This window comes from Caloenas nicobarica, chromosome 24, assembly GCF_036013445.1.
Source record: "Caloenas nicobarica isolate bCalNic1 chromosome 24, bCalNic1.hap1, whole genome shotgun sequence".
In the NCBI taxonomy this organism is placed as follows: Eukaryota; Metazoa; Chordata; class Aves; order Columbiformes; family Columbidae; genus Caloenas; species Caloenas nicobarica.
In genome coordinates, this window is record NC_088268.1 from 6,079,307 (window position 1) to 6,093,821 (window position 14,515).

The 14,515-nt window shown below is 68.1% G+C and overlaps 2 protein-coding genes across 5 annotated transcripts; one reads left to right on the plus strand and one right to left on the minus strand.

Annotated features, from left to right (window-relative positions):
• Nucleotides 1-394: 394 nt before the first annotated feature.
• On the minus strand, nucleotides 395-8,507 carry PPP1R9B (protein phosphatase 1 regulatory subunit 9B). The gene is made up of 10 exons (XM_065650973.1): nucleotides 6,967-8,507; nucleotides 4,842-4,974; nucleotides 4,607-4,727; nucleotides 4,328-4,432; nucleotides 3,827-3,962; nucleotides 3,529-3,681; nucleotides 3,379-3,432; nucleotides 2,844-3,073; nucleotides 2,538-2,634; nucleotides 395-1,401 (listed from the first exon to the last, which is right to left on the minus strand). The coding sequence occupies exons 1-10, from the start codon at nucleotides 8,251-8,253 to the stop codon at nucleotides 1,348-1,350; spliced, it is 2,370 nt and encodes a 789-aa protein (XP_065507045.1). The 5' UTR covers nucleotides 8,254-8,507; the 3' UTR covers nucleotides 395-1,347.
• A 1,545-nt stretch (nucleotides 8,508-10,052) lies between these two features.
• SGCA (sarcoglycan alpha) lies at nucleotides 10,053-13,503 on the plus strand. Of its 4 annotated transcripts, none has more exons than XM_065650983.1 (10): nucleotides 10,053-10,254; nucleotides 10,687-10,839; nucleotides 11,095-11,240; nucleotides 11,323-11,395; nucleotides 11,484-11,682; nucleotides 11,782-11,944; nucleotides 12,009-12,214; nucleotides 12,339-12,365; nucleotides 12,819-13,023; nucleotides 13,386-13,503. In XM_065650983.1, the coding sequence occupies exons 1-9, from the start codon at nucleotides 10,068-10,070 to the stop codon at nucleotides 13,000-13,002; spliced, it is 1,338 nt and encodes a 445-aa protein (XP_065507055.1). In that variant the 5' UTR covers nucleotides 10,053-10,067; the 3' UTR covers nucleotides 13,003-13,023; nucleotides 13,386-13,503. The 4 variants fall into 4 exon arrangements, with proteins under 4 accessions (XP_065507055.1, XP_065507054.1, XP_065507058.1 ...); XM_065650982.1 differs by having other exon boundaries at nucleotides 12,819-13,011; XM_065650986.1 differs by having other exon boundaries at nucleotides 12,015-12,214; nucleotides 12,819-13,011.
• The last annotated feature ends 1,012 nt before the right edge of the window (nucleotides 13,504-14,515 follow it).

Consider the following 14,515-nt stretch of genomic DNA (forward strand, 5'->3'; position numbering starts at 1 on the left):
CAGTGCCTCCAGTGCTCCCAGTGCTCCCAGTGCCTCCAGTGCCCCGCATCTGCCCACTCCTCCCAGTGTCCCAAATCCTGCCCAGTCCTCCCAGTGCCCTCCAATCCTTCCCAGTCCTCCCAGTGTCCGCCATCCTTCCCGCCCCTCCCAGTGTCCCCAGTGTTCCCAGTGCCCCCGGGCGGGACGAGGCGCGGGCGCTGCGGCACAGACCAGGCCCAGCACATACATAGGTACATATATATATCGTATATACACCCACAGGTACACGTGTGAGATTAAATAACCCCAGCACCCCCCCGGGGCTCTCGCTCCCCGCCCTCCCTTAAATACTACCCCCCCCAAGTGGCTCCAATCCAGTCGGACCCCCCCTCCCCGTCCCCCCGCGTGCCCCCCACCTCCCTCTCCCAGTACAACCAGCTCTGGCTCCCACTTGCCCCCACATCCAGTTACTGTCGGAGACTCGGTACTTCGGGGGGGTGGGGGGGTGCAGAATAGAAACAAAAACTAATGGGGTTCCCCCTGGGCAGAGGGGCTGGGCCCGCCCCGGCCCGGCTGGGGGTGGCCAGTGCTGGGGGTGTCCCAGCCCCAGAGAAATACTGTGATTTATTGGGGACTATTTACAGTTGGGGTTGGGTGGGAGCATCGCCCCCACCCTGGAGGGGACCCCTGTGTGTCCCCCCTTGCCCAGGGAAGGCAAAGGCCCCGGGCTCGGGGGGGCAGTGGTGGGTGCTGGGGGGCATCGGGGACACCCCCCAGCCATGTCCCCACAGCGGGGGGCCAGGCAGCCCCCACATCCTGGGGGGTTGGCAAAGGCTGAGGGGTCCCTCCTGCCTGGCGGTGGTGGCACTGGGGGCGCAGGGGGGGCACTTGGGGTCCCCCCTCCACAGCAAAGGTCTGCAGTGTGCCGGGGGTGGCCCAAAGGCAACTGCCCCCCCCCGGCTGGTGCTCCAGGAGAGTCCCAAGAGGAGGAGCTCCCAGCATACCCCCTCTGCTCCCCAGTATGGCTCACATTTGGGGCGGGCATTTCTGCCTGCCCCCCCCAGCGTCCAGCCAGGGTGCCAGCTCTGTGTCTGGGGGGGTCACATCGAGGGGAGGGTGTGCTTGGGGAGGGGGGAGGCCTGAGGGGGGCCTTGTCCCCCCCCCGATCAGTCCATCACGTCACCACGAGACTCACACTGGACACAGACATGAATGCGGGGTGTCCACCCCCCAAAACCCCCCCAACACGCACCCTGTCCCCCCCCCGCTGTCTGTGCCCCTGGGGCAGTGGGGGGCACCAGGAGGCCTTGGCGGGGGGACGGGGCTGGGGGAGAGGGGCCCCCGGAATCGCTGTGGTTTGAGGGTAGTTTAGGTCGGGTTGGAATTTTTCAAAGTCTGCAGCTTGGCCTCCAGTTCGGAGATCTGAAAAACAGCAAAGGGAACAGGTCTCAGCAGGGGGGGGACACGGGGACACAGAGACATGGGAGCAAATGTGGTGGTGGGACAGAATGATACAGGGAGGACAGAATAATAGAGTGATGGGGACATGGGGATGAGGGCACTGGACGGGGGGGGACAGGACAAGGGGGCAGGACATGGGGGTTCTGGGGGTGACACAGGGCAGGAGGAACAGCGGGCAGGACGGGGCGCTGGAGGCCAGCGTGGGGCGGGGGGGCTGCAGGCAGGTGGAGTGAGTCTGGGGGTCAGGGGACGTTTTGGGGGTGACGGAGGAGGCGCAAGGGGGTGTGGGGGGCTCTGCTGGGTGCCAGGGGACCCCCCGCTGCCCGCCTGTGCCCTGGTGCCCCCCGGCCGGGTGGGTGCTGCCCCCCCGCCGCGGCCCACGGCAGCCCCCGGGTGCTGCAGGATCCTGGGGGATCGGTGACCCTGCGGGGGATCTGGTGACCCCACGGGGGATCTGCTGTGACCCGGCACAGCTCTGGCCCCACCCGTTGGGGGGGATCCAGTGCATCTCATGTGGAATCCAGTGTGATCTGGTGTGGGATCCAGCATGACCAGCATGGGATCCTGCTCCCAAGCAGAGGATCAAGTGTGAGCTTGCGCAGATCCACCAGGACCCAGTGCAGGATCCCGCACAAGCAGCTGGGATCCGGTGCCCAGGAAGATCTCTCATGATCCATTATGGGATGTCAGACCCTGACACAGGATCCAGCCAAACCCTTGGCAGATCCACTGCAATCCAGTGTGGGATCCGGTGCCAGGAGGAGGACCGGGTGTGTGCCAGCACCCAGGCAGATCCTCTGCGATCCGGCGCAGGGCGCGGTGCCGGCAGCGCAGTCTGGCGGGATCCGGGGCTGGAGCAGATCCACCGCGCCCCGGCGTGGGTCAGGGCCGCGCTCGGTCGGGGGCAGCCGGGCCCCGCTCAGCTCCGCTGCACCCGGCGTGGGATCCAGCGCTGGCACAGCCGCGCCCGGCAGATCCGCTGCGACCTGTCCTGGGATCCAGCGGTGACGGGCAGCCCTGGGCTGCGGCGGTGTGGCGGGGCCGGCGGGGCCGGGCGGGGCTCAGGGGCAGCCCGCGTCCCCGCGCCCGGTGCCCACCTTCTCCTGCAGCTTCTCCATCTCCTCCTTGTGCGCCAGCTCCGACTCCTCCAGCACCCGCCGCTGCGCCGTCTCCTTCTTCAGGAACTCGATCTCCCTGCGGGGACCAGCACGGGGACACGTCACCCCCCGCCAGACCGCGGGGACCCCAGGGAGGTGGCGCAGGGGAGGGGGACCCTGGGACTCGGGTGTCAGGGAGGGACCGTGCTCAGCGGGTGCTGGTGCCCCAGGATCTGCCAGGGGACGTTCCCTACGCAGGGACAGGTGCCCAGGGCGTGGGTGCCGAGGGCAGGATGGCGCCCTCACTTTTGCTGGTACTCCTTGATGAGCCTCTTGGCCTTGCTGTACTTGCGCTCCAGGGTCTGGTACTGGGCCTGTGTCTCCTTGAGGTGCTCGTCCACGGCCTGGCAGAGGTTCTGCGCCTCCATCCAGTACCCCTCCAGCTTCTCCATCCGCTCCTTGTTCTCCTCCACGCTCTGCTCCAGCTGTGCCTTCTCAGCCCTCCAGCGCGCCTTCTCCTGCTCCAGGCACTGCAGCTGGAGACAGCGGGTCAGGGACAGCACAGCGCGGCATGGCACGGCATGGCATGGCACAACATGGCACGGCACAGCACGGCATGGCACAACATGGCACAGCATGACACGGCATGGCACGGCAAGGCATGGCACGGCACAGCACAGCATGGCACAACACGGCACAGCATGGCACAGCATGGCATGGTGAGGGGTCTGGGGGAGATGTGGGAAGCCAGGAGGGCATGGGGGAGATGGAGATCCATGGGGCCTGGGGAGATGGGGGGGTCCTGAGGAGATGGGGGCTCCCTCCCCTCCCACCCACTCACCTTCCTCTTCAGCTGCTGGATCTCGGCCTCGGTGACAGCGTGTTTGATCTGGAGCTGCAGGAGGAGCTGGGGTTGGCACGGGCATCCCCGTGTCCCTCCATGCCGGGGACACTCGCTGCCACGTGCAGACACTCCCCAGCTCCCCCTCACCTCCTTGAACTTGTGCACCAGCTTCTCGGGGTCCATCTCCACGGGGGACAGTGTGTCCTCATTCTCGGCCAGCTCGAACACCTCGATGGCCATCTCGCCACTGGGGAACATGGGGCTCATCTCCTCCTCTTCGTCTGTGGCGTACTCGCCCGTCTGCGCAGGGCGCGGAGCGGTGTTGGCACACACTGGTCCCCAGCCCAGCACCCCCACCCCTCCCACCTGGGGAAACCGGCTCACCGGCCCCATCTCAGGTGTGGGGGCCGCGTCTGTCCCCTCCCAGCTGGTGCTGTCCCCTCACCTCCTCATCATCCTCCGTGTACTGAGTGTAGCGCTGCTCGATCATCTCCCGCTGCCACCGCTCCTGCTCCAGCGTCTGCTGGATCAGCTGCGCCACCTCGCTCTGCTCCCCTGGCTTCTCCCGCCCGATCAGGAACCTGCGGGACGGGGCGGGCTCAGCAGGGCACGGGGGCAGGGGACACCCGGGTGGCACAGCCAGGGGACATCCCTGCGGGGACAGGCAGTGCTCCCGGGGGTGGAGAATTTGAAGGGATGTTATAGGGCCTGTGGATGAGCTGTGGGGCTGGGGAGATCCTGCCATGCTGTGGGGACATTTTTGGGAGCAGGGGCCACTAGGGTGGCACGGGGCAGGCAGCGGGCATGGAGACAGCGGGGCAGGGGGACAGCCCAGCCTGGCAGCCGGGGGGCTCTGGGGACAGGCTATGGGGCAGGGGCCTCTGCAGGGGCCCAGCACAGGCTGGGGGGGTCTCCCAGCCCCCCAAACCCCCAGCCCAGGCCCTACCGGACGCGGCCCTTGGTGTTCCTGAGAACGGAGGCGGCGAAGCTCTGCGTGACCCCCACCAGGCTGGTGCCGTCCACCTCCACGATGAGGTCGTTCACCTGGATCCTGGGGACAAGGGGACGGTCACAGCAGGGCCACCCCCGCCCACCTCCCCAGCGTCTCCCACCCTGGGGAACATCTGGCACATCTGCTGCCTCCCCCCCAGCTCCTCTGCCACCTTCCAGCCCAGGGCGCGCGGCCGCAGGGACTGGGGGGCTGTTCTGGCCAGGCAACCCTTACCTGCCATCCCGGTGGGCAGCCCCACCCTCCGTCACCGTCTTGACGAAGATGCCCAACTTCTCCAGGCCCATGTCCGCACCCGCACCCATGCCGATGATGCTGATCCCCAGCCCTTCGGAGTCTGCAGAGACACAGCGCCGTGTCCTGGGGGGTGGCAGCAGCCACCCAGCACCGACGGCGTCACCTCCAGCCTGTCCCCAGGTGCTGCCGGGGCCGCAGGACGGGGGGGACCCACCTTTCTCCAGTTCCACCGGGAAGAGGTCGAGCCGCTCCACCCGCTTCTCCAGCTCGTACTCGGCCGAGGCGGCCATGGGGTCGACATCCTCATTGCGGCGGTCGTAGTCCTCGTTGGAGTAGGTGCTGAAGACCTGCAGGATGGGGGGGCTCAGCGAAGTGGGGGGGCACCACAGCCACCCACTGCCCCAGCACCTGCAGCACCTGCAGCCCAGGGATGTGGGGGTGTCACTGAGCCTACGAGACACTGGAGAATCCCCCCAAGTCACATCATGGGGTGAGGGTGGGTTGAGGAAGCACAGAGGGTTTGGGGGGGTCCTGGGAGCAGAGATGGTGCCGTGACCTGCACCCCAAGTGGGGCATGGACAGAGAGACGGAGGGATGCAGGGGTGGAAGGAGGGATGGCTGGCTGGATGGATGGATGAATGAAAGTAGGGGGGATGGATGTACGGACAGACAGATGGATGGATGGACGGAGGGATGGATGGAAGGATGGCATCGAGCTGCTCCTGGCCAAGGTCGGATGTGCCACCAGGATGATGTCTCCGACGCGGAGCCGGTGGGAGCAGGGTGCTGTGTCCCCACAGCCCCGGAGGTGCCAGCACCCCCTGTACTGGGTGCTGAGCCAGGCAGATGTCCCCGAGGGGCACAAGGAGATTAGGGATGACACTAAACCTCGCGAGGAGGGTATTAGGGATGAGTGTCAGGGGCCATAGCACAAAGCCTGGTGACACCCAGACAGGCAGGACCCAGCGGTGGCTCCTGGGGTGAGCGGGGCAGGGGATGTGCCTCCATCTGCGGTCCTGGGGGGCTGTGGGCACCAGAACTCCCCTCGCTGTGCCCCCCACCCTGTCCCCAGCTCCAGGGGGGCGGGGATATGCTGGGGACCTGGAGCGGGTTCCAGGGGAGAAGCAGCTGGAGCAGCAGATGTCAGGGGAAGGGGTTGGTGACAATGTGCCCCCACCCCTGCGCACGGAGTGGTGCCTGGGTGGGGGTCCCCAGCGCTCCTGGCCCCCACCCGTGCAGCAGGGTTGGGGGGGCTCAGCATCACCCATGCACCTGGGGGCGGAACCGAGGTGCTCGGGCGCCCAGGTCCCCTCCCGCCAGCGCATGGGGTCCCCCAACGTCACCTCGGCTGAAATGTGGGTCAAAGCGAGGGGCTCAGGGCTGGGGGGAGCAGAACACCCGCAAAATCCCAGCTGCCCATCCATGGGGGGACACCCTTCCAGGGCTGGGCTGGCCGCTTCCCACGGGACCACGGCCACCCCAGCGCGCAGCCACCCGGCACACTGTCACCGCTGTCCCCTGCCCGGGCCACGGCTGTCCCCGGCCCCCGGCCCAGGTGGGGCCACCCACCCACTCTGACTCAGAGCCAGAATATAGGCCGGGGCTCTAAAAATAACCAGCTCCAGCACAAAGCAATCGCTGCTGCTCTGGTCGGGGGGATTCGAGCAGGCGAGAACACCCCGAAATAGCTGCACAGCCCCTTCCCCCCCCATCACATCGAGATGGGGACCTCAAACCCAGGCGGGGAATGGGGGGACGCGGGCGGTGCTGTCCCCCCCCGGCCATGCCGCCGCAGCACTTCCCCTTCACGCACTTCCCGAAACGGTCCTGGGCACCCAGCCAGGCCCATGGGGGGCAAACACCCCCCGCCCCTCCGCCTCGTCCCCAGGGACCCTCGGCTGGGGGAGCCCCGGTACTGAGGGACCCCAGGGACCAGGGGCAGCGGGTGGCTGCGCATCCATCGCATCCAGCACCCCATGGCCGGGGATTTCGGGCATCCCCACCCAAAATTTGGGGTGGGTCCCTGCCTGTCCCGGGCACAGCTGCAGATCCCAGTGCCACCCTCCCTGTCACACCAGTCCTGGGGGGCCCGGGCCATGCCGGGGCAGGGTTCTTCGTTAGCCGGCTAGTTAGCCAGGCCCAGGCGGCCATCCCCATGCAAGGGCATGGCCAAGAGATGCCATGGCCCGTGGCAGGAGGCACAGGCCCCCCCACCTCCCCATCCCCACCGCCAGCCCCAGAAAAGGGGGTGGTTTGGGGGGGTCACACACCTCCCCCTGGGGTGCCTCCACCCTGGGGTGCCCCACAATTTGGGGTACCCCCTTCCCGGGTGGACTCACCTGGATGGGGGCCGTGCTGAACTGGATCTTGCGGTTGGGGACGGGCTCCTCTTCCTCGGACAGCCCGGGGATCTCCACACAGCCCGACTCGGGCTCGTACAACCCTTCGGCCTCGTCCTCCTCCTCCAGCCCGCTGCCCCCCGAGTCCTCCCCGAGCCCACTGTAGGCACTTATGTCCACCAGGTCCGCCTCGGAGAAGTCCTCCTTCTTGGCCTCCTCGTAGCCATCGCCTTCCTCGGCCCGCTCGCCCTTGACATCCTCGCCCGTGGCCGCCGCTGGGCCCCCGTCCAGCTGGGGGGTGGTGGGCACCGGCCCCTCGGCCCCCTTGGCCGGTTGGGTTATGGGCACTGGTTCACCTGCCGCCGTCGCCTCCTCCTCCTCCTCCTCAGCCTCGCCGCTCTCCTCCACCTCCACTGGCTTGATCTTGCAGACCTCCTGCACCCGGGGGGCGACCGCCTCCTTCTCCGCCGGCCGGCCGCCCTTCCCCGCCGCCTTCTCCTCCTCCGGCAGCCTGGCCCGCGCCGGCGCAGCGTGGCCATCGCCCGACCGCCCGACCTCGGCGCTGGGCAGGAAGACCCGCGGCCGCTTGCCCACCACCTTGGCGCTGAGCGGTGCCCCTGCGCGCCCTGGCGCCTTGTGCAGGTTGTTGCGGAGGTCGGCCTTCTCGAAGACAGCGCTGAGCTGGCTGACGGTGGGCGAGACGGCTTCAGTGTCCAGCTTGTCCAAGGACTCGGTGCTGCCGTTGAACCTCACCACCACGTCCAGCTTACGGTCCTGGAAACCGGCTCGTTCCTTGCGCAGCAGCAGCTTGGTGGTGGTGGCCTTCTCCTGCGGGCTCCTCTCGAAGATCTTGCGGGTCTCCTGCAGCTTGGAGAAGGGTTTGTCGGGCTTGGAGTCAAAGCGACTGACCCTCTCCGAGACACTGGTGCCCAGCTTGAGGAGGCTGCCCTGGTCCACACTGTCACCGAGGCTGCTGGCCCGGGGCAAGGACAGACGGACGGGCTTCTCCTTGGCCTTGGCCAGGTCGCAGGCGCCCTCGGGACCGGGTGCCGTCCCCATCTGCAGGAACATGTTCTTGATGCGGTGGACGTTGGAGCCATACTTCTTACCCCGGCTCTTCTTGCTGTCTTCCCCGTCAGCCTCCTTTGTGGGCGCCAGGGCCTGGATGGTGGCTTCATAGGCATTACGGTGGGGGGACGCGCTCCGGAGACCCCCACCGCCCGTCACCCCGCCGGAGGGGGCCCCCCCGCCGGCGGCCGCCCCGCCGCCTGCCTCCGTCCTCAGCATGCCGTCACCGTCACCAGCCGCTGTCACCGGCCGCCGCGCTGCATCGCCCGCCGCCGCTCCCCGGTCCCGCCGCGGCCCCGCCGCTACAGCGGCATGGGGAGGGGGCTGCCGGGGGGCACCGCCGCACCGGCCGGGGGCTGCGGCCCCGTCAGGCCATGTCCATCGTGGGGGCCCTGCGCCCCGGCCCTCCTTCCTTCCTCCCTCCTCCTCCTCCTCTTCCCTTTCTCTGCGATGGAGCCGCCGCTCTGCCCGCCCCGCTGCCCGCAGAGCCCTCTGGGTCTTAGCGGCGGCTCTTCCTCTTCCTCGCTGCGCTTCGGCCTCACCGCCGCCACCGCCGCAGGGAGGCCTGGGACCCACAGCCCCACCGAGCTGCCCCACAGCCCCCTCCCCACACCCACACGGGGTCCCCTCCCCCCGCAGCATCCCTGCTGTGCCGCGTGTCCCCCCCGGCGTGTCCGCTGTTGCCACCCCCCAGCTCTGTCCCCATGTCCCCCCCTGGCACTGTCCCCACGTCCCCCCCGGCTCTGCCCCCCACCACACCTATCTGCTTCTACTCCTGTCCCCCCTGTTTTGTCCCCGTGGCCCCCAGGCTGGTCCCCATGTCCCCTCAGTCCCACCCTGTACCCACCGGTTTTGTACCCACATCCTCTGGATCTGCCCCACGTCCCCCCAGTTCTGTCCCCATATCCCTGTAATTTTGTACCCATGTCCCCCTACCCCATCCCCACATTCCCTCGAGTTTGTGCCCATGTCCCCCATCCTGTCCCTATATCCCCCCAAATTTGTACTCACATCCCCTCATCTTATCCCCATGTGCCCCCGAGTTTGTACCCACGTCCCCTAATCCTATCCCTGTGCCACTCTCAGGTCTGTCCCCGTGTCCCCCTGCCCCTTTCCCTGTCCCTCCCCAGTTTCGTCCACGTGTCCCTCTGCTCCCATCCCTTGAGACCCCCCACACCCATCCCCAAACCCGCATCTCGAGGTGTCCCGTGGTGTCCCCTCAGGGCCCCTTTTTACTGTCTGTCCCCACAAATCCATCCTTGGGGCACAGCACGTGTCCCCAGTGACAGCTTCACTTGGGGGTGGCAGGAGGGGAAACCGAGGCAGGGGACCATGGTATGGGGGTCCGGGGTGCTGCTCTCCCCCTCCCTGAACCTGCTGGGTGATATTTTGGGGAGTTATCTGGGGGTCTGCTGTCTTCCCACCGGGCACTGTGGGAGGGCCAGAGCCGACAGCCTGGGGCCATGCTGGGGGTCCCTGCTGCTGGAGGATACCCCCAGGGGGTGGGGGGACAGGGTGGGGGGCCCCCTGCTCCCCCCAGCTGGGGAGCGTGCGGGCGCCAGGACCCTGCAGACACGGCCTCCCAGACCTTTGTGCGTGACGCGGCGTGACGTGACGTGACGTGTGCCATGTCCCCCCCACAGCCGGCCCCTTCCCCTTCCGCCATCCCCCGGGCTCCCGGAGCAGGGCCTGGCCCCCACTGCCGCCCCCAGCGTCCCCGTGTCCCCGCCTCGTCCCGCCGAGGGACACTGCCCCCCCGCACACGCGTGTGACACACGTGCTCTCGTCCCAGTGCCACAAAACGGCACACGCGTGCGCGGGGCTGGCAGGCTGCCTGCCACGCTGCGGGGGCGGCTGTCCCCAGGTGTCCCCCACCCCACTGCGCCCCACTGTGCCCCCCCAGTGCCCGTGAGTGGGGACGCCAGGACGAGCTGACCCAGGGACACCCCACCAGACCCCGCAGAGGACATGGGACCCCACCAGGGGACACCCCAGTGGATCCCCCAGGGGATGCGGGACCCTGGGCAGCCCCAATGCCCCCGCATGCTGGAGGGGTTTGGCGCCACAGGCCATTGGTGGCAGGAGGTGGCGGTGTCCCCCACTGTGTCCCCCCCCGGGCGGCCCCCCGGCCCCGCTGCCGCCGTCAGTCAGGCCTGGCCCCGCGCCCGGCGCTGGCGAAGATGGAGGCGCCCACACTGCTCCGGGCCTGGGTGCTGGCAGGCGAGTGGCAGCCCCGTCACCGCGGGGGACACGGACGGGCCGGGGGCACCCCCAGCAGGGAGGGACAGGGAGACCCCCAAGCTGGGTGGGGACGGGGGGTGCTGGCAGGAGGAGAGCAGGGTGGGGGACGGGGCTGCGACATAGAGCTAAATAAAGTTACCCTGTCCCTGGCGCCAGCTGGGTTGGGACAGGGGGGACCGAGCGGGACCCCTCCATGGTGGGTTCAGGGCAAGGGGAGCTGCTGTCCCCGTCCCTGACCCCATCCCCTCCTGAATACAGCCTTGTCCTGGACACCTGTCACCGCGGAAACTTTTCTGCTGGCGCTGCGTGTCCCGGGGGGTCAGTGGGTGCCTGTGGGTCTTTCCTGGGGAATGGGGAAACTGAGGCAGTGCGAGCCGTGGTCCCCGGCTCTAGCCCTGTGCCTGGTCACAGCCGTGTTCCTGGGGGGGTCCTGGGCCACCCTCCCCAACCACCGCGTCCTCCCTGAGCACCACGTCTCCACCGAGACCGGAGCCATCTTCGTGCAGGCGCTGGAGCGGGAGCGGTTCCAGGAGGCCTTCCTCTCCGGGCGCGAGGATGACGGCGGTGAGGAGGGCCGGGATGAGGGGAGGGGACAGGGGGCGTCCTGCGGTGCCGGGGTGGGGGCTCTGGGGGAGCTGATGGGGACACTGGCTGATGTCTGCGCCCCCCGGGGCACAGCGCAGGGACCAGTCATGCTTCCTTGCTGGGACCAGTTGGATGGGAAGGGCTGGCAGGGGTCTGCCTGTGGCACAGCCTGGTGGCACGTGTGTCCCCATGTCTGTGTCCATCCCCAACCTGTCCATGTGTCCCGGTGCCCAGCAGCCGCCCCCATCACGTTCCAAGCCCACCTGGGGGACCACCCCGACCTGCCACGGTGGCTGCGGTACGTCCAGCGTGACCCCCACCAGCCCGGCTACCTCTACGGCTGCCCCACGGCCACCGAGGTGGGCACCCAGGTCATCGAGGTAGGTGCCACGCGCACGGACCCGCGCCAGGGGTGACACGGGGGCAGGGTGGCATCTCCGGTGGTCTCTCCTCCACTTGCAGGTGCTGGCGTACAACCGGCACACCTATGAGACGGTGGCACAGCGCCTCATCATCACTGTCATCCCTGCACCAGGTAGGGGCTATGCACCCCCAAAATGCTGCCCCGGAACCCCCCAGGATGGGCACAGGATGTCCCCATGGGTGCCACATGTCCCCCGCAGGCGGGCACCCCCCGTACCAGGGTGAGTTCCTGGTGGGCAACAGGAACGTGGAGGAGCTGCTGCCGGCAGCCGCGCGGGAGATGTTCCTCCAGGCCGCGGCCGGCGTCTGGGAGCGGGACGACCTCAGTGTCACCAACGTCACCTCTGCCCTGGACCGGGGTGGCCGCGTCCCGCTGCCCATCGAGGGGCGCAAAGAGGGGTACGGCAGACCGGGGGGGCTGGGGTTGCTCCCGGGTAGACCCCCCAGCCTCCACACGTGGGGCTTTGGGGGCCACCTGCAGCCCGTGCTCCCCCACAGGGTGTATGTGACAGTGGGGTCCCCCGGGCCCTTCTCGCCGTGCCTGGTGGCGGCCACATCCCCGCAGAGCCGCCTGCGCTGCAGCCGGGGCCAGCAGCCCCTCGCCTCCTGCTACGACACCTTCGCCCCCCGCTTTGCCGTCCGCTGGTGCAACCTCACCCTGGTGAGCCCCCTGCCACGCACCCCCCGCGGGGACCCCACACCCCCCTGACCACCCCTCATTGCAGCTGCAGGTCCGTTCCAGCCCCACGGCGCCAGGGCCAGTGTGGGGTCCAGGGGTGCTGGAGGAGGGGGGGGATTTCCAGGCCCCCACCGAGGTGCCCCCCCGGGACCTGCTGCCTGGGTACCTGGTGACGCTGCTGGTGCCGCTGGCGGTGGCCGCGCTGCTGTGCCTGCTCCTGGGCCACCTCATGTGCTGCCGCCGGGAGGGACTGTGAGTTGGGGGGCACGCTCAGGGTGGGGGTCCCCCACCCCAGCAGGACATTGTGGCCCTGGGACAGCCTGGGGGTGGTGAGAGCCCTTCTCTCCACCATTGTGTTTTTTCCCCTTTTTTGTAGGCAAAAACGGGACTTGGAGACGTCTGAGTAAGTCCCCTGGCTGGGCCATGTGGGTGCTGGGGGGCTGCCTTTGCGGGGAGGCCGGGGTCATGGCCAAGCACAGGGACAGCCAGCAGGGACGGGGACGGGGAGCAGAAGGGGACAGGGAGCAGTCTCTTGGGGATGTTATGGAGGTGATGGAGCCTGAGTCTCCCCATCACCAAGGGCCCCCCCAGCCCTCCTCCTCCTCTCCCCCCACCTCGGTGCCCCCCAGGGACCACTACAGACACAGGCTGGAGCACAAGAGCTGGTTTACTTCTGCAACAGCCTCGGTTGGACTCAACACCGGCAAGGAGGACCCTAATGATTGGGCATAGACCCCAGTGATGGGGTTCGGACAGACCCCAGTGTTGGGAGGACCAACCCCCCAAGCCCCTCTGCAGAGAAAGGAGGGGTGGGAACTTGGGATGCAGCACCCAGTTGTCCTTCCTTCCCCCTCAGCATCCAGCTGGTCCACCACAGCACCATCCATGGTGACACGGAGGAGCTGAGGCACATGGCCACCAGCCGGGACGTCCCGCGGCCCCTTTCTACCCTCCCCATGTTCAACGTCCGCACGGGTCAGCGCATCAACCCCATGCCCAGCCCCCCCGACAGTGCCCGCGTCCCCCTCCTCCCGCAGTGAGCCGGGGCGGTGAGTAGCCAGGTGACAGTGGGTGATGCCAGGGGGACAATACCAGGGATGGGGATGGAGAAGGGGTGCCATGGTGCTTGTGGGGGGGCTTTGCAGGGGACAGTGCTCAGCCAGATGGGTGGCTGCCTGTCTCCTGGGCACTGCCGCTGCCGGGCTATTGCCTGGGGCATTTTTTGGGGGGGGCTACCAACACCTGGGGGGGTCATCAGCATCTATAGGCATCAGTGGGGCAATGCAGAACACCTACGTCCTGTTCCCTTCCCCTCCCACCCCATCTGTCCCACCTGGCCTGAGAACACCCTTAAATAAGAGTGGGGGTGAACATCCCATCTCTTTCCTAGGGGGGAATAAACTGTTTTCTGCTCTTTTTCCAGGTAATGCTGGTGGCCCTGTTGCTGTCACCTCCCCAGGGGTGACCCCACTGAGGTCCCCACTGTGGGAAAGGGGTTATGGGGGGGGTTGGCTGATAAAGTAGCTGTTTAGCAATGAGAAGTGGCTTTTCTGCCGTGTTTTTGGACCACTGCAAGCAACCCAGCCTGGCCCCGATGGCTGTGGTTGTCTGGGGGGGGCTGGAGGAGGTTTTGGGGTGCAGCCTGCTGCTGGGCTCCTGCCTGCAAGCAGTGCATGGAGTTTGCCAGTTCTCTGTTCCCCCACGGTGGGGGAAGGGGCTTGTGGGGAGCAGGCTGGGGATAAGGACAGGGACGTGGGGGGTGTGCAGCCCCAGGGACCCGCGATGGTACTCCCCAGCACCCCAAATCCCCGGCTCACCTGGGTGCCCGTGTCTGGCAGATCTGACCCGCGGCCCCGGCTGCTGTTCAACCGCGCAGCCCCCCCAGGGCCCCTCCCCGGGGTCCCCCGGCCCAGCCCCGGCCCCTCACAGCCAAAGAAAGAGCCTCTGTCACAGCAGCCCCCCCTCGACAGGGGCAGGCGCCGGGGGGGGCGGCTAGGAAAACACGGGGGCCGGGAGGAACAAGGGGCCGCATTGACGGGAGGGGAGAACGGTGGCATTGAGGGGCCGCTGCCCCCCCCACCCCGAGCTGCCGGGTCCCGTTCGTGCCCCCCCAGATGCGGTGGGAGGGGCAGCGCAGCACACGGGGGCACAGCCCCCCCGGGCACACGCGGCAGCTCCTCCACAGCGCGAGTGGGCACGGGCTGTGCTGGGGGGGCACACACCCCCCCGTGTCACGCCTGTTGCAGCCCAGGGCGAGCACGACCCCCCCGGCCCCAAATTTCGGGGCGTCTCCCTGTGCCCCCCTTCACCCAGCTGCAATGTCTGTGTGTCCCCCAGCTCTTCTTTTGGAGGGGGACCCTAGGCTGTGTGCCCCCGCCTGGCGTGGCCTGAGTGTCCTCAGCCCCCATTCCTCCCCTCGCTGTCCCCCCACGTTCCCGCTTCTCCCCCCGCTTGGGGAGGGCACACACAACAAAGTCCCCTTCACCACGGGTTCGCAGCAGCTCTGCCCCCCCAAACCCAGCCCAGCCCTCCTTGCCGGGAGGTGGGTCCCCC